Source organism: Bombus vancouverensis, chromosome 6, assembly GCF_051014615.1.
Source record: "Bombus vancouverensis nearcticus chromosome 6, iyBomVanc1_principal, whole genome shotgun sequence".
In the NCBI taxonomy this organism is placed as follows: domain Eukaryota; kingdom Metazoa; phylum Arthropoda; class Insecta; order Hymenoptera; family Apidae; genus Bombus; species Bombus vancouverensis.
Window position 1 is genome coordinate 13,957,579 of NC_134916.1, and position 16,891 is coordinate 13,974,469.

At 34.2% G+C, this 16,891-nt stretch overlaps 6 protein-coding genes across 12 annotated transcripts in view; 4 read left to right on the forward strand and 2 right to left on the reverse strand.

Moving 5' to 3' along the window:
• Nucleotides 1-121: 121 nt before the first annotated feature.
• Eaat-2 (excitatory amino acid transporter 2) lies at nucleotides 122-8,010 on the reverse strand. Of its 3 annotated transcripts, none has more exons than XM_076619189.1 (10): nucleotides 7,920-8,010; nucleotides 2,763-2,961; nucleotides 2,611-2,701; nucleotides 2,333-2,531; nucleotides 2,054-2,264; nucleotides 1,717-1,995; nucleotides 1,367-1,600; nucleotides 1,094-1,288; nucleotides 887-1,021; nucleotides 122-811 (listed from the first exon to the last, which is right to left on the reverse strand). In XM_076619189.1, exons 2-10 carry the CDS (start codon nucleotides 2,834-2,836, stop codon nucleotides 604-606), a joined length of 1,626 nt encoding a protein of 541 aa, XP_076475304.1. In that variant the 5' UTR covers nucleotides 2,837-2,961; nucleotides 7,920-8,010; the 3' UTR covers nucleotides 122-603. The 3 variants fall into 3 exon arrangements, with proteins under 3 accessions (XP_076475304.1, XP_076475305.1, XP_033191660.1); XM_076619190.1 differs by lacking the exon at nucleotides 7,920-8,010 and adding an exon at nucleotides 3,684-3,775; XM_033335769.2 differs by lacking the exon at nucleotides 7,920-8,010 and adding an exon at nucleotides 3,165-3,316.
• Nucleotides 928-8,018, forward strand: LOC117157594 (transforming growth factor-beta-induced protein ig-h3). Of its 2 annotated transcripts, XM_033335768.2 has the most exons (14): nucleotides 3,850-4,569; nucleotides 4,766-5,030; nucleotides 5,130-5,228; nucleotides 5,298-5,362; nucleotides 5,439-5,584; nucleotides 5,661-5,834; nucleotides 5,905-6,205; nucleotides 6,273-6,482; nucleotides 6,558-6,695; nucleotides 6,774-6,889; nucleotides 6,961-7,151; nucleotides 7,217-7,388; nucleotides 7,455-7,577; nucleotides 7,702-8,018. In XM_033335768.2, exons 2-14 carry the CDS (start codon nucleotides 4,921-4,923, stop codon nucleotides 7,855-7,857), a joined length of 2,001 nt encoding a protein of 666 aa, XP_033191659.1. In that variant the 5' UTR covers nucleotides 3,850-4,569; nucleotides 4,766-4,920; the 3' UTR covers nucleotides 7,858-8,018. The 2 variants fall into 2 exon arrangements, with proteins under 2 accessions (XP_076475302.1, XP_033191659.1); XM_076619187.1 differs by lacking the exons at nucleotides 3,850-4,569; nucleotides 4,766-5,030 and adding an exon at nucleotides 928-1,046 and having other exon boundaries at nucleotides 5,130-5,362.
• Nucleotides 8,019-8,099: 81 nt separating this feature from the next.
• On the forward strand, nucleotides 8,100-11,158 carry LOC117157600 (U7 small nuclear RNA associated Lsm10). The gene is made up of 3 exons (XM_033335774.2): nucleotides 8,100-8,346; nucleotides 8,416-8,533; nucleotides 10,606-11,158. The coding sequence occupies exons 1-3, from the start codon at nucleotides 8,207-8,209 to the stop codon at nucleotides 10,798-10,800; spliced, it is 453 nt and encodes a 150-aa protein (XP_033191665.2). The 5' UTR covers nucleotides 8,100-8,206; the 3' UTR covers nucleotides 10,801-11,158.
• Nt5a (5' nucleotidase A) lies at nucleotides 8,760-10,609 on the forward strand. The gene has a single exon (XM_033335771.2). The coding sequence runs from the start codon at nucleotides 9,010-9,012 to the stop codon at nucleotides 10,489-10,491; it is 1,482 nt and encodes a 493-aa protein (XP_033191662.1). The 5' UTR covers nucleotides 8,760-9,009; the 3' UTR covers nucleotides 10,492-10,609.
• On the reverse strand, nucleotides 10,801-13,912 carry Acat2 (Acetyl-CoA acetyltransferase 2). Its single transcript, XM_033335772.2, has 8 exons — nucleotides 13,763-13,912; nucleotides 13,086-13,207; nucleotides 12,739-12,851; nucleotides 12,277-12,476; nucleotides 11,963-12,192; nucleotides 11,705-11,893; nucleotides 11,479-11,641; nucleotides 10,801-11,403 (listed from the first exon to the last, which is right to left on the reverse strand). The coding sequence occupies exons 1-8, from the start codon at nucleotides 13,809-13,811 to the stop codon at nucleotides 11,285-11,287; spliced, it is 1,185 nt and encodes a 394-aa protein (XP_033191663.1). The 5' UTR covers nucleotides 13,812-13,912; the 3' UTR covers nucleotides 10,801-11,284.
• Nucleotides 13,913-14,173: 261 nt separating this feature from the next.
• LOC117157590 (uncharacterized) overlaps nucleotides 14,174-16,891 on the forward strand; it is a 208,875-nt gene continuing 206,157 nt past the window's right edge. For 3 of the 4 annotated variants that reach the window (XM_076619185.1, XM_076619184.1, XM_076619186.1), the window contains exon 1: nucleotides 14,175-14,345. In XM_076619185.1, the coding sequence (XP_076475300.1) occupies nucleotides 14,300-14,345 (46 nt within the window). In that variant the 5' untranslated portion in view covers nucleotides 14,175-14,299. Of the gene's footprint in view, nucleotides 14,346-16,891 lie in introns of all 4 variants that reach the window. The other variant, XM_076619183.1, reaches the window with a different exon arrangement.

The window sequence follows — 16,891 nt, forward strand, 5'->3', positions numbered from 1 at the left end:
TTCTATAATATACATATAATAAATAACATGGTATATAAACAATGTTAACAAAGCGTTGTAAAATCCCAAGGATGAATTATCTAATACAATAACAATCTATTGAACACAGTTTCTCAAAACATAGTTAGAATAAAATTCTTTATTCGATTATTAAAATGAATAAATGATAACACATACATAATCTCATAACAAGTTAAACATTTCAGTTCATACATAAAAGCTACGTTTAATCCTTTGTACAATACAATTTTCAATTAATTTTCATCAGTACTTAATATATTGCAATATACCACAAGAAAACAGTTCAGAATGATATTATTTTGTACTTAACATGCTCACATTTTTATTACACTCTGTATAACAATAATAGTTTGACAATATTTTTTTTAATAGTCTTAAAACATTTGTAACTTATCAACAATTTTTATTTGATCAAAAATCCAAAACTTTGTTGGCAGTGAGAAAATAAAGTTTCATTTCTACCAATTCCATTCGATACCGTGGTGATAATTCCTTGGTCGTGCGAGTGAGCAGAGTTTTCTTTTATGTTACCGTACAAGGAGCTAAAGGGAGTGTTCGGAAGAAGATCAATATTCCTCCAAATCAAATCTTTGTTTCGGAACTTTCCTCAGGAGCAGGTACGCTCTCGCGTTGACAACTCTCTGAAATGTCCTCAAGAGGTGTCCCCATTTCAAGACCCTCTAATTTCCTTTCTTGATCCATTTTCTCCAGTTCGTGTTTACTCAAATGATAAACTATTCCAGCTCCATACCCGTCACCCAAAACGTTGATCGAAGTCCTGATTCGATCCCTTCGAATAATAAGATACGTTATTGAATCTGGTTTTCTGTCGCCTGTCGTATATGAATATAAATAATGGACTTACAACATCCAATCAACTGCAAATAATAGAGAAATGTCGTTCGTCGGTAAACCTAAAGCTGTGAGCACTAATAACATCGTAATTAAAGCTGCGCTGGGAATACTTGCTGCCCCTATACTGGCCAAGGTTGCTGTGAGACTATATAGACGAAGGAGAACCATAAGTAAGTAATAGACCTGGGCATATTTCTGTCACATCGATCATACAAACCTGACTGTTATAACTTCACCTATTCCTAACGAGATTCCATTCATTTGGGCGATGAAAATTGCAGCAACAGCCTCATAAAGAGCCGTTCCATCCATGTTCACCGTAGCACCGACTGAGACTACGAATCGCGTTACACGTGGATCGATTTTATTGTTTTCTTCGAGGCATCGGAAAGTTACAGGCAAAGTTGCAGCGCTAAAGACATTAAAAAATATATCGTACAGGTTACATAAGCTTATTTACAAACAAAAGAAAGAAGTTATCATCAGGTACCTTGATGCCGTTCCCAAAGCTGTAATCCAAGCTTGCATCATACCCTTGAAGAACACGGCAGGATTCTGTCGAGTTATAAACCAAAATATCGCTGGCATAGTGATTATAGCATGAATCAATAAGCCCACGATGACCGTCACCATGTACAGGCCCAACATCTGAGCAGTTGCCGCCAAATTGTTGATCGACATTATCTTACCAGCTATCAAACACATGATTCCGAACGGAGAGAACCTGCATAATATTAATACTCGAATTTTCTAGATTTTTCTTTATGTCAAATCGCAAATCAGATAAACAGCAAGGCAATCGTAGCAGGCTGGAAATTAAGTCGTATCTCGATCGCTCACCACATCACAATAATGCTGACGAACTTCATGATTATTTCGTTCAGAACCACGAAGAAGTCGACCATCAATTTTCCTCGAGGGCCGATTTGTCCAGCGAGAAGGCCGAACGTAATACAGAACACTATCATTCCCATCACGTTCGTTCCATCCTTGTATATTAATGTTGGCTGGAGAACTTGACTGATTTCATTTGTTCCTATGGCAATCACTTCCGTCGTCACGTAAGTGGTCTGCACCTGCTGGAAGCACGCCTGCACCAAATTTTCCGGCACCATGTTTCTAGAAATGGTATTCGTCGATGACGATTTATGCGATCTGTATCATGTATATCACGTACCTAACTATGTCGAGAATTGCGTCCAACGTAGACATTTTTGCGATATCCGCCTTAGGCGCGGTTATGGTGGATTTGATTCTAGGATCACCGGGATGGATTATAAGCACCATTGCGATGCCAACTATGGCCGCAAGAATGGTCGTTACGGTGTAATATATCAATGCTCTATATCCCATTCTTCCCGAACCCCTAGGGTCTAATTGCGCCATTCCTACAAAAAAGGATAACTTAGAGAGAGACTAGCTGAATGCAATGATTTATTGGATGTTGTATAATCACCGGAGATAAGCGACGAAACAATGAGTGGCAGAATGAACATCTTCAACAGTCGCATAAGGAGTTCTCCAGGGAAGCTGAGAAGAGTAATGGTTTGCGGCGAAGGACTGGCTAATCGACCAAGAAATCCAAGAACAAGACCCACCAACACTCCAATGATCGTAAGAACCAAGAGTGTGTTCTCTCCGAACCAATCCACTACCTATATTCATGTTCAAATAGAATTCGAATGAAATATAAAGGAAATGTTGAAAGAAGAAAAACATATGAATACAACTAACTAGTTGTAATCTGTCAAGCGGTGTCTTCTTATCGGGGCAAATCTTTTCTTCTTCCACGGTCGTTATTTTCTCGATCTCATCGGAACATGACCTAGAAATTGTTCTAGGTAAAAAATCAAACTGCGAAGAAGGTAGCAGTTCGCAAGTCTTACGTTTGTGCTTCTTTAACTTCCGAAGCGCCTCTGAGGACCGCAACGGCTCCAGATATACGTTTTCCAAGAGACATTTTGGTCAATTTGGTAATATATCACTTTTAAGACTTCTTGATTACTCTTCCTCTGTATACGAGGAAGATGACGGAGAACTCGTACTCGTTCATCCCGCGGCTTACCACCGCTCTGGCGTCTATGTCTGTACAAACCAAAGAGATCGTCATTGTATAAATTCCCTTTAACGACTAAAGAACTACACGTTCTCTTATGCGTATATAACACAGAGTCCTTGTGGCTCGTTTATCAATCGATCAAAGTTAAAAAGCGAATATTAAAAAGCATAATGGAAGATCGACACTGCGCTAAAACGTAGAAAAGTAGATTTTCCATAGGAGGCCACACCTGAATCCTTAGTAGCAGATGCACAGTTTCAGAACCACTGCACCAATGCGATGAAATCGTATAACGAGCTAAATGGCATCCGTAACCGTGGATCTTGGCAGGTCTTTTACGCGCAATGGACTACCGAGTGACTACCGTATGATCGAATACCCGGGACCTGGCTGGGTATCGCGTCGTTACGATCTGCCATCACGCAGATAATATGCCCCATCCAGGAAGCTGATTAGAGCTCGTGAGGGGTCAGAGGGTGAACGTCGTAAGAGTGAAGGGAGACAGATCGGAGAGTAACAGAGATAGTCGGCTACAGGAAGAGGGCACTCATCAGAACGGGTCGCACGGCACTGAATAAGCAGAAGGGAGAAAAATGTGTACCACGCGCGTCTGTTTCGCAGAAATAGACCCGTCTCTATTGGATCTACGGCATCGGCTAAATTGTTCTAAATGGAGAACTTGAACAGTTCATCCCTTGACGCACAACCCCTTACGAAGTGATTAAAATGTATTACAATGTTGCATTACCTCTTATGAAACGTTCCGACATTTACTATTGTAGTTGCATGATCTGTTTCTACGTTTTCTCTTTCTTATATGTAAGATGCATTTGAAATAAAATAGGAGCTCTTTGAAAGACGTCGTTGCGTCTTAACAGGTTAATACGTTCTAAGTACAAAAGTACATTCGAGAGAAAAGCGTGGTTGTGGGCGTAAACGCTATGTACCACATATACATGCCACTTGCAAGACTCGTTAATTTTATCGAATTAAAAGCAACATCGTAAATCGTGTTATAATGCTAGACTGAAAAGTAAATTACGATCATATCTACGAAAATGGACGCCGCGTATCAGTTTCCCTTGCTTGATGTTATTTTAACGGGAAATTCGAATCTGTGTTGCCCTGGTTAATTCATGGAATCATGGAAAGTGCATTAACAGTCGTATGCATCGTCATATTATTATGCGATTCTATTTATACATAAACCACATATATCCGTACTGAAATGCAATATGAAATTCGAAATTAATTGGAATCTGATGTATTTCACTGCGATTACTAAATTCGAATTGGAACGTTCATAATGAATTATTTTGAAAGCATGTAGGATATGGGCCAATTTATAGGGCCCCTTTGTATATCCGTTGTAAGGTAACCCAATTTCTCTTGCAATGATGGCTATGAGTGACTATATACAGACTAATAGTTCATAACACTAGCAGTTCATAGAGCAGATGTACAATACAAGAGTAAGTTATCTGTCACCTCGAGGAACTGTTTAATATTTTGCTACACATGCGTAACAAGAAATCGTGAATATAAAAAAACGTGTATTTCGTAGGAGTGAATTTCGCCGTTGAAGATAGTGTTATAAAAAAATTGATAAATATGAATGTCGAAGGCATTTCAAGGTCAGTCGTATCCATCATTTAAAATTTATATTCTGATAAAATTGCATATCAATGTGCAATACTTTGCTATGCAAGTCTTAACATATGCAAAATTCATCTACCCGATGCAAATGGTTTCTAAAAATTGAGAAATGCAACATGTACTAGATTTCTCAATATCAATTCACGTAGATAACATCGAAATCCATTTTAACAGATATATTTCCCAGATGGGATGGGAGAACATAGCCCTTAAAATACGAAGCATTTCGAACCGAGTCATTCTCAGATGTTCTGTTCGACCAAGCAACTTACGCTTGTGCCGCGAGTCTTTTCATCTTATCGTGCCAATATTTTCATCATAGTGAAAACATGTTCAGTGAAATTATAACAAAAATATTCGTATCATTAATGGTGTTTAATACAGTTTATGCGTATCAAGGAAATTCTTGGTGGAAGGTTGACAATTCGCAAAGACAAGGGTAATACTTGCATAATTGTATATATATATATGTATTTTTTAAAATTTATATTAGTAGTAAATGTTTATGAAACTAGTTTTATATTTCTAATCTCTGTAGACCTAACGTATGCGCCGTAGAAGTAAACGATGACATAAGCTATGCCTATTACACTGAAAGCAAACAGTGGAATCCTCGAAAAATTTGTGGCAAGCCTACGTAAGTATAATTATACTTTTTAGATATGACACATATTTGAATACCTTACTGCTTTCATTCGCTTCGCAGATTCGTAAGATACGAATGCTGCGCAGGATATTATAGAGTTCCTGGATATATTGGATGCACAGGAGGTAATAGATGCAATTGCATATTGTCGAGTCTTATATTCGTCTCCAAACTGAATTATATTTTTATTATCCCTTTCAGTAAAACCATTAATAAATCTCATAGAAACAACGCGACGAGTGGGTGCTACGAAATTTGCAAAATTAATCGAAAGTTCGTCCTTTGCGGAAGAAATGATCAGTGGACCACCCTTAACGTTATTCGTACCATCCGATGATGCTTTTGATGTATGTTTAACGAAAATATGTGATGTGTAATCATCTAATATATCATCTAATATGTTTTAATCATTTTCCTTTTCAGCACTACTTAAAAGTAAAAGGTATTCACCAAGAATACGGCGGTAACAGATATGTAAATTTAATCGCGAATCATATAATAGACAGACGCGTATTATCAAATCAATGGCAAGCAAATCTTTTAATTCCATCGCGATTACAAGGAAACGTTTTAAGAATCAACAAATTTTCCAGTGGAGTAAGTAACATGTTGAATCGTAGAAGCTTATATATGCACAATTGTTCAATAAACGCTTCCATCTTCACAGATGGAAACAGTGAATTGTCATCGAATTATTCGCAAGGATCAAGTTGCCACTAATGGAGTTGTGCATGTTATCGACGGAGTTTTGGATCTTGCTTTGGCACAAAATTCGGACATAATCGAGCTCGCTTCTAGGGACGGTAGATTCGAAATATTTACAAAAGCTCTTAAAAATAGCGAGTTAGGAAATAGAATTAGATTCAGTGAAGTACCCTGTACTATTTTTGCACCCACGGATCAAGCTTTTCATCATATTCCTAAAAGACAATTGACCGATATGTTGGAAAATCCGACAGCGTTAAATGGTAATTGAATTGTGCCGAATACATTTATGTAAGTTTTCTCTTCTGTATAATATATTGTTTCGTTTAGCATTAATTGCTCATCATATCGTAACGCATCCTGTATGCGTACCAAATATAATTTCGGAATATCATGCAAGCACGATGCAACGACAAGAACTAAAATTAAATTGCGGTCCGTATGGACCCATCGTAGACAATGCAAATATAAGGAATGAAATGTATCATGGAAAAAATGGATTACTTTACGTTGTTGATCGTGTGTTACTTCCGGATCGAGGTAAATAATTCTTACTTGAATGGCATTTAAGAAGATCTTCTAAGAATCTTTCATTGCGAATATAACATATTGCAGCTAAAACTATCTTGGATGTGATCAAGGAGGAAGGATTATTTAAATTTTTAGAAATAATTAAAACAGCTGAATTGGAAGAAAGTTTGAGACATTTGAAACACTTCACAATGTTTGCTCCCTCTGAGACAGCAATGTATTGTATGTATATTCGATCTTTATTCTTGACAAAACTAGACAAACGTATTTTGTTTCTTAATATAAGATGCTCTTTTATAGCTTTATCAAATCAGAAACTTGTAGAATTGCAAAGAAATCAAAAGAGTGCTCGGAACTTTGTTCTTAATCATATAGTTACGGGAACGTATTTCACCGATGAGATTAGTAGCAATCAAGTAAGTTAAGTGTAAAATTGAATATTTCAATATATTCCTCAATAACTTTTAAAGATTATAATTCATTATAGATCGCTAGAACGCTTGAAATAGGAGTTCCATTACGCTTCCAAGTTTATCGTGGTAATTTTGGAATAGAAAACGCATTAATTATGAAAGCTGATAGAGAATGCAGCAATGGCGTTTTACACATTATAAGTCACATTTTACATCCAGCAGAAGAATCTTTAGATTATATTTTGAGAAAAGAAGGCAATTTCAGGTAATTCTTTTCCTATACACGAAAATTCCAAGACTCTGAGAAATATAAATGGAAAATTGTTACAGTATTTGGTTAGATGCTATGGAAAGAATTAAAGGCATTCAACCACAAATGTATGACCAATTTAAGCGCGCGAATTCTTCGTGTACATATTTCGTTCCTTCGGATAAAGCATTTAAACAGTTAGGAAATGCCAAACTTCAAAAATTATTGGAAGACAGAAACTATCTAACAAAGGTAATACTATTTTTATGAACAAATTGATTGATTCAATTAAAAATGTTTTTCGTTGTTCACTTTCAGACACTACAAAATCATATCGTGGATAATATGTTACTTGCTGAAAGCTTCATGCCAGATTTACAGTATACCGTCAGAACTAAAGGAAACCCGATAAATATTATGAGAAAAAATAACAGAATTTTGGTAAGGACATAGTTTTTTAGTGATTTAATAAAAATAATAAAATGAGAAAATAATAAAAATAATAAAAAAAATAAAAATAATAAAAATAATAAAATGCCTTACAAAATATAATTTTTCCTTCCAGGTAAATGATGCCACTCTTGTAAAGAGCAACATTTTGAATAAAGCTGGAGTTGCACACGAGATAAACTCAGTATTACTACCTGATCAATGTCCTAATGGTCATAGAAGAATACATGATGGACCATTTGTAAGAAAAGCTTGTCTTTACGATAAATAATTAAACCTATCTATATTACTGACTCACGTCACTTATAATTACGATACTATATGTTTACCTACATATGTGTATGTATATAAAGTTCATAAAGTATGTAGTAAGTTATGCACTTATGTACTGCATTATGTATTCGTTTGGAACAATAAATATTGAAATTTAAATGATTTCTCGATTATTTAATCGTTTTTTCGTTAACTGTGTTCAAAAGGCATCGTTCCTTTTGGTTATATTTATAGAGTTGGCTACACTTGTAACACGTATAAATATTTCTTGTAACACATACTCTACTAAATATCTGCCGGCGTATATTATTAGATTGATATTATTATGTTTGTACTTGTATGGCATTATGGCTCCTGATTCAAAAGAAGAACGGTATTTCTATTTTAATACCTTAGCCATTTTATTAAAAGCAGTCCAAAATGAACGTACGACAATAGATCTTCGAAATGAAGCATCAGTTTATGGAATTGTAGAGCACACAGATGCGTGAGTAATTTTCCGTTACATGTTATCATTATTGACCTAGGACTATTTAAATTTTTTGCTTTTTTGCAGTTACATGAATATCGTAATGAGAGATTGTATCTTCACAGACCCTAGGGGAGACTCGTACAGTTACGACATGTTCTTTGTGCAAGCAAGAAATATCCGGTTCGTTCATATTCCACCAAAAGTAAGTAATTTTAAAATATAAGTCCTACATTTTAACATTTTAGTTTAATTGTAGTACATGATATTTAATATTTGATAATGATATTGTAAATGAATACGAGTCAACTTTATTTTATTGCAATTGTCGAATGTATATTGTACGTTGTACATTATTTAAAATATGCTCTGTTAAATTCATTAAACTTGTTATTGTATGAAAGTTTTACATAAAATGTCTTACGGGATGAGTATTACAAAAAAATAGGTATCACTTTGTTGTTGCGTTTATGTATATCATTATTGCGTTGTCTAGGTACTTTTGAAGTTATAGGTTGCTTGTATATCAGATAACGGAAAGTTAAAGTATAAATTTAGAATGATTTTATCTTTGTGTAAACATTGTTTCTTTACTAATAAAAATGGATATGTGTCGTGTATGTTGTATGTGTTAAGTGCTTTAGTTGTATATGAACATATACATACAAACAAATAAGAGAAATGATAAAATCTTGGCATCTGCTTTACAAATCATTAGCATCTTATTCACAAGTGCAAAGTATTTTGTGGTATAACACTGGTGACAAATTAAAATTTTTCACACATTTTCGGGCTCATATAAATTTGAAATATTATTCTACAACAGCCTCAATTAGTCCATCAACACAAGTCAACATGAGTGCATTTAAGTTCCTTGATTATGACTGTATTGGATTTGATTTAGACAATACACTTTTGCGTTATAATGTGACAAACATAGTACACTTGACATATGAAACTTTAGCCAATTATTTAGTTACAGAAAAGGGGTACAACTCCAAATATTTGTTAAAGCCATTAGAAGATAAAGATTTAGATTTTATGCAAAAAGGATTATTCTTAGATTTTGAAAGAGGAAATATACTTAGAATAAATGCTGATGGTATAATTCAAAGAGCATGCCATGGAAGTAATCTATTAAGTACTGAAGAAATCAAAAAGATATACCCTGGGCAGAGATGGGAGACTACAGATGCTTTTTGTAATGACATGTTATCCACATGGAACGGTCCTTTATCAATGAAAATGAGAAGTTTGTTAGATTATTTTGATGTTTCTTCATCTCTAATTTTTGCAAGATTGATAGATACACTTGATGAAGAACAAGGAGGACCTTTGAATGCATATAATGTTTGGCCTAATATGTTGGATGGATTGATTGAAATGTATAACAGAGATCATCTTAAAATGAACAGAGGGTACTTTTTTCCTAGCCTCAGAGAGAATCCTCATAAATATATGCATAAATGTACTGCAAGAACTATAACATGGCTTCAAGAATTAAAAAGACATCGTATTACTTTCCTTATCACTGGATCAAATGTTGATTTTGTTGATTTTAATGCTACTTATGCTCTTGGAGAAGATTGGAAATCTCTATTTGATATTGTAATTTGTTATGCAAAGAAACCTGCTTTTTTCATTGAAAAACGTCCTTTTCTTGATATTGTAAATAATGAAGAAGGTAATAATATCATAGAAAGTAAAGATTTAAAACGAGGTGGTATATATAGTCAAGGTAATTGGGAAGGACTTACTGAATTCCTTAAAAATGTATCTGGAAAACAAAATCCTCGTTATGTATATATTGGTGATAATCTTTTGCAAGATATCTATGTACCAAATTCATATGTACAATGTGATACAGTAGCTGTAATTGAGGAACAAATGTCTGAGGGAATGGTTTATCAAAACTTATCACATCCTCATGAAAAAGTATTAAATTCAACATTTTGGGGCTCTTATTTTTGTTTGAAAGATCCTAACATTAATATGGACTCATTATGGGGACATGTTATAAAAAAATACTCAAAACTTTGCATACCTGATATAGATTTAATAGCTCAACAGCCATTAGAAGAATCTTACTTATGTTTTTATAAAGATGGAAAGAAATATGATGGATATTATCCTGCAGTACCGTTTAGTATATCTACGTTTTAAATTCATAAATTTATCCCCAATTTATTATCCCCCAAACAGAAGTTTTGTAGTTTTATGTTAACTTGCGTGCTATAACATATTAGTACCATATTTATAATATATTCTTAATTCAAGATACGTATTATACCAGCTATCAAGGAACAATTGCAACATTTGCTAGTGCATACAAGGGATGTAGCACGTACTAAACGTACATTTAAATCAAAACATACTGAACAAAAACACCGAGAGGGGCTAGCAGCAGTGGAGAAAATTTTAGAAGATAGAAAAAAGGCAGAGCAGAGATTGAACAAAAATAAAACTAATTAATAACAAATTAATAATTTTATATTTTTATTAACAATTACATTTTCCATTTACGAAAATAACTTCTATATAAACCTATATTGCATAATATAGTGTACAAGTTTAGCATAAAAATGATTGTTTTGTACAAATTGTAAGTACAGTTGCCAATAACTGATATATAAGTAAATATAGACAAAGTAAATCTATTTAATTATATTAGTCAACACCTTATTATAATGATACAAAATAAATAGTATTATAAAAGCATGTTCTCAACTTCCTATTATGGCCTTGTATATTTTTTAGAATAATATTAATTAATATTTGTTGTAATAATATATAAACTTTTAATGATTTAATAAATGTGTAATAAAAGAAATATTTCATCATAATAATCCAAGAAGATAATAAAAATATTATGTGACACACCCACATAGTATTTTGTTGCAAAATAATAATGCACAAGTATTAATGAAATGTAATACCTATTTGGATAAAGTATTTGTTATTTTCTTTGAACAGCGATTGCTATTCCCATTCCTCCACCAATACATAAGGCTGCAACACCTTTGTTTCCACCAATTCTTTCTAAGGAATGCAATAGAGTTACTAATACTCTAGCACCTGTAATAGAACATAGATTAACAAGAATACTACAAGTATATAATATTTTCGATTATTATGATTTTGCTGTCATACCAGATGCACCAATAGGATGCCCTAAAGCAATAGCTCCACCGTTTATATTAACTTTGTTTGGATTTAAACCAAGAGTTTTTACACAAGCGATAGCTTGCGCTGCAAAAGCTTCATTTAATTCATATAAATCTACTTCTTCTTTTGTCCACTTTGCTTTTTGTAACTAAAATATTCATCTCTTTCATTACATGAATTTACATATCGTAACTAAACTTTATTTACTAACCACTAACTCAACTGCTGGCACAGGACCTATGCCCATAATTCTTGGTTCCACTCCAACTTCAGCTACTGCAACAATTTTAGCTAATGGGGAAAGTCCTTTTTGTATAGCAGTATCCGCAGACATAAGAACTACTGCTGCTGCTCCATCATTGATGCCAGAAGCATTACCAGCTGTAACTGTACCTTTAGCCTGACAATGTATAATTATTATATAACGAAGTATTTCAATTTACGAAAAAAAATATGTAATTAGTCATACTTCCAGAAATGCAGGTTTTAATTTTTGAAGACTTTCTACAGTTGTTCCAAACTTAGGGTATTCATCTTTATCCACAATAATAGGTTCTTTTCTAGTAGGTACAGTTATAGGAATGATTTCCTTGGAAAAATAGCCTGCAGTAATTGCAGCTTCTACCTTCTGTTGAGATTTAGCTGCATACTCATCCTGTTCTTTTCTACTTACAGTGTAGTCTTTAGAAATATTTTCAGCTGTACATATATATATTCACAAAATTATACAATCGTAATACAATAATTTTTATATGATAGAGATGTATCAATTACAATCTATACCTGTTACTCCCATGTGAATGCCATGAAATGCATCTATCAAGCCATCGATTAATAAAGTGTCTATTAAATTACAATCTCCAAGTTTTACACCTTTTCTAAGGTATAATGCATGGCAAGATTGACTCATACTTTCTTGACCACCAGCTACAACTATTTGATTCTCTCCAGCTTTTATAGATAAGTAACCATTCAAGATTGCTCTAAAAACATGTGTTTTTTTGTAAAATTTATTCAGAAGATATTGCAATTGGACATATTGCAACATATGGAATAAGTTAAAAATTATAAGAACTTCATTAAAATACTACTTTTAGTATGACAACATTATATAAAGTAATGATATGCATGATGTAACGTGACTAAGAGAAGATCAAGATTTTTTAAAAAAATTGTGGTCATGAAGTAATAATATGCATGATATTGTACAACTAAATAAGATTTGAATTGCAAAACTGTATTTACTTTAAACCTGAACCACATAGCATATTAATTAGGTAAGCAGGTACAGATATAGGAAGACCAGCTTTCATTGCTGCTTGTCTTGCTGGATTTTGTCCTTGACCTGCAGTCAATACCTGTACAATGAAGTCTTACGTATATTTTAAAATAATTAATTTTATTATGTTTATGTTCAGCTATTAATATATCAAAAAGAATTATATATACATTATCTTATATATTATCACAGGTTTTTTTGTAGATTTAGGAATTAGTATTTGATTAATGTTTGACAAAAAATACTTACATACTGAATAATTTAAAATAATTAGTGCATATAAACATCGAAGTTAATTATTAATATAGATTACCTGTCCTAGTATTACTTCAGAAACATCCACAGGTTTAATATGAGCTCTTTCAAGACTCTCTTTAATAACTATACTTCCTAGATCTGATGCTTTCAATGATGATAAAGAACCACAGAACGATCCTAAAAATGATGAAGTATTTTATAAAATAATAAGAAGATCTATATTAATCTATATTGTCTAATCTATTATCTAATTTATATTAATCTAATTGATTAAAGTTCTAATGATTTTATGTTATATGGTAGAGGCAATAAGAATAAAATACAGAAATAAAAGCAATATAAAAGTAGTGATATAGGGATGAAAATAAGCAGAATATGGAAATTAGCAATATCATAATAATATGCTTATGATTTGTATACAACTTTTGCATTTTAGATCAATATTATTTAAGAAAAATGATATGAATAATTTTGTCACGAATGTGCAGATGTATGATGTATTTTTAAATGAAAAGATATCTAATTTGTTAGAGCATAAATAAAATAGCAAGAAAACAGTAAATGATGTGCTTTTTTAATAAAACACGCTTTTATTACGTATAACAAAAATTATTGCGAATTGAAAATTTTAGTGTATAATGACATTTAAACTGAGTTATTAGTATAATATAGAATAAATGTTATTATTTTCAACCGTTATATCATTCAAACTTGTAAGGAATAAATTTATACCTATAGGTGTTCTGACCGCCGATATTATTACAACGTCGCTATTGCTCATGTTGAAAACTTATTAAAAAATACGTGTAAACCTGCGAAGAACTGAACGAAGACTGCCGCCACGATCCAGTATAACGGAAATAAGTTAGAAGAAGTATTATATAGTAATATATGCCAGTAACGGCTTATTGAAAGTGTGTCAATCGAAATGTAGGCACATTTTTAGGTAGATAGTTCCGCGTCTCGATGAATGGTTTTTGATACTTTTAAATTAATATGACGATGAAAATTAGTATTACTGCAATCAAGTTGCAATCAATTATCAGATTAATTATTTTATTATGTTTTACTTCGCTATTTGAACCAGCACTTTATTTGATCTATATCCGAACCTCTACTGCCTTAGATGTGATACGTTCCTGACCAACGTCATCGGCTGACTGACTTCTAATTCGGCGTACAGGTGGCGCTGAACCACCAATCGCGGTGTCGTGGTGGTGCTCGTTTGTTTTTACCCAGCGTGCATTGTGAATAGTGACTGGTGCTAAGATGGCCGACAACAAGGAGGAGATTTCGGAGCTCGTCGAAAAGCGAGGTATTTATTACAGTTGCACGATTTATTTTTTGTGATCACCGTTTAGAATAAAAGCTCGATACACGGCGAACGTGTCGGTGATCTCGGACAGACGATATGATCCGTAGTTGCGATAAAAATCACGCCATCTGCACGCACGGTGTTCAGGAGGAATGATCGCGAAAATCGACGTGAATATACTAACGAATCGGGCCTGTTTCCCGTGTCTCTCACGATATTCACGTTATTCACGGATAGTTAACCTAGGTTACGTTGACAGAAACGTGTGTGTCAACGCGACGTCACGTTCAACCGGAGCCAAACATGCCACTTTTTGACAGGCTACGTGCACATTCGGTTGCACGATACCCTTTGTACAGTGTTCAGTACGTGCGAGCAGACAGAATACCGTGCTCGTTCTCGTGTGTCCGCCTAAGCGCTATGCTTGTTACTCATTAAGGTCATACGCCGACGGCCTTGCAATTCGCACCGTCGTTGAAGTAATCTCACTCGAGATTACCGTTATCTCTTACCGCGAATTTATTGCCGGTTGATTCGTCTATAACACCTACCGATTCTCTAGCGTGCGCGTGTTGTCCATGGGTTAGGTTTTCAATCTCGGTATTTGGGAACATCAGCAACGGGAAGCGAACGTTCCAATGGTTTCGAAGGCGCAACGTGGTTAGATCGTAATCGTCTAGCAATAAATGCACGATGTCACTATAAATTTTTCTTTGACAGAAATATCTCTATGATCGATTGCCGTTACGTGACACTTGATGTATCGCCGACGTTTACATACTGTTTGATTTGCACATTTTCTTGTTTCCAACTTTGATAAGAGTACGATAATTACGCGCACATTGAGATAGTTCTTAGCTTTGTTTTGATATCGGGGAAAATTACTGTGTATAGTAACACGTGGTGTATCTTTCGACAATTTAGCAATCTACTACTCTATATAGAGCAATAACCGTTTTATTCTTAATCTTCGTTTCTTCGGTCTAGTGTATGTTTATCAGACTAGTGCGTGTTTAATATTGTCATTTGTGAATGTATGTATATGTAAATTAGCGAACCAGTCGTTTGCTCGATACGTGATTATTGTTTATCGGCATTCCATTGGCTTCCACCGTATATCGATCGTTGTTTCTCTATTCTTCAATGGGTAATTCTTTCTTTTTTTCGTGGGAACGATACTTTTAAACATAAATCGTATACGGATCATAGAGTAGAACGATCAACCGGCGCGATTAGCCTCGCACAGTGATCAATCGTGATTTCTGCTCGTCTCTGCTACATAATGCGATTAACTGTTACATGCGTCGCGGTATTATGCGGCTAGTCCTGCACCCGTGTGCCTCGGTGCTCGTCGAACCAGTTCCCATGCGTCTTTATTAGAATTTTCTTCTGGACGTCTCTCCTCGGTTGTGCTTTTAATGTGGATCAGTTCTAGCGTACATCTTGGCGAAGACCAAGGATATCGGCGAACAATTAATTTCGGCGTAAATTCTAAGATGTGGCGCTCCCAGACCTCGCGTGACTCTGTTCCTCCGTTCCTCGCAATATTTTTCCGTTTAATATCCGCTAAATCCATTCGGCTACTTCTTTGTCGTTGTTCGTTCCACTGATATTCCAGAAATATCGCGATGATAACGATCTTATGCAGACTAACGGATCAATATTCTCGCTAAGTATTTTACTCGTGTGCCGTTTCAATTTTCCTAGCGAGTCACGCGTGCTCTGGTTATGTATTTACTGTTGATTTTTTGAAATATGTATTATATGCTTGATGCCATTATTCTTTTGTATTTTTTAAGGTTCTTAACGAGGCCATGTATAATGCAATATTCAAATCGAGATATACTGACAGTTAATCTTAGAGCTTGGAAAGAAAATATTTGAATTCAAATTAAGATTCTATTTGTATATGAAATAATTTTAATTATCCGCTTTACACGTATCTTTATGAAATCTAAAACCCTATCGTTGGATCGTATCGGTCAGCTGACGTTAGATACGTACATAGTCTTGGTGGGAATTTTAACGGGTGTTGTTTATTCAATGCTAGTTTACGAATGCACATGTTTCCGGTTTTATTGGAAACCGAACGTTAGTTACTGTAATAACGTAGGTTTTCCAAATTGTTCTCGGTGTTCATCTGCACGTGATACCAGGTATTCATTTGTGTTCGTATATTGCGTAGGAAGGTCTACGAACCGCGAGCGAATAGTTCGAAAATAAGGTCGTCGGGTTTATGAGTCGGTAGCGTTCTCAATTTTACTAATAGCCTGGTTAATAATCGCCACGTAAATTATCTTTTTCCGGCTCGGAGGAAGATATTAGAATATTTAACTTTATCCATTTTAAAATTTGTCGTGACACAAATATCTTAGTTTTTTAAATCGGAGACCACAGGAGAAGTTCTTATTTTTCATAGGGAACTTTTAAAATTCAGTATATTGTACATTATGTTACCAAAATTGTAACCCTTCAGAATTTTAAAAATGTATCTCACCATAATGTTAATCAGCTATTTTTAAAATATAGTTAATAGCTTGTTTCCA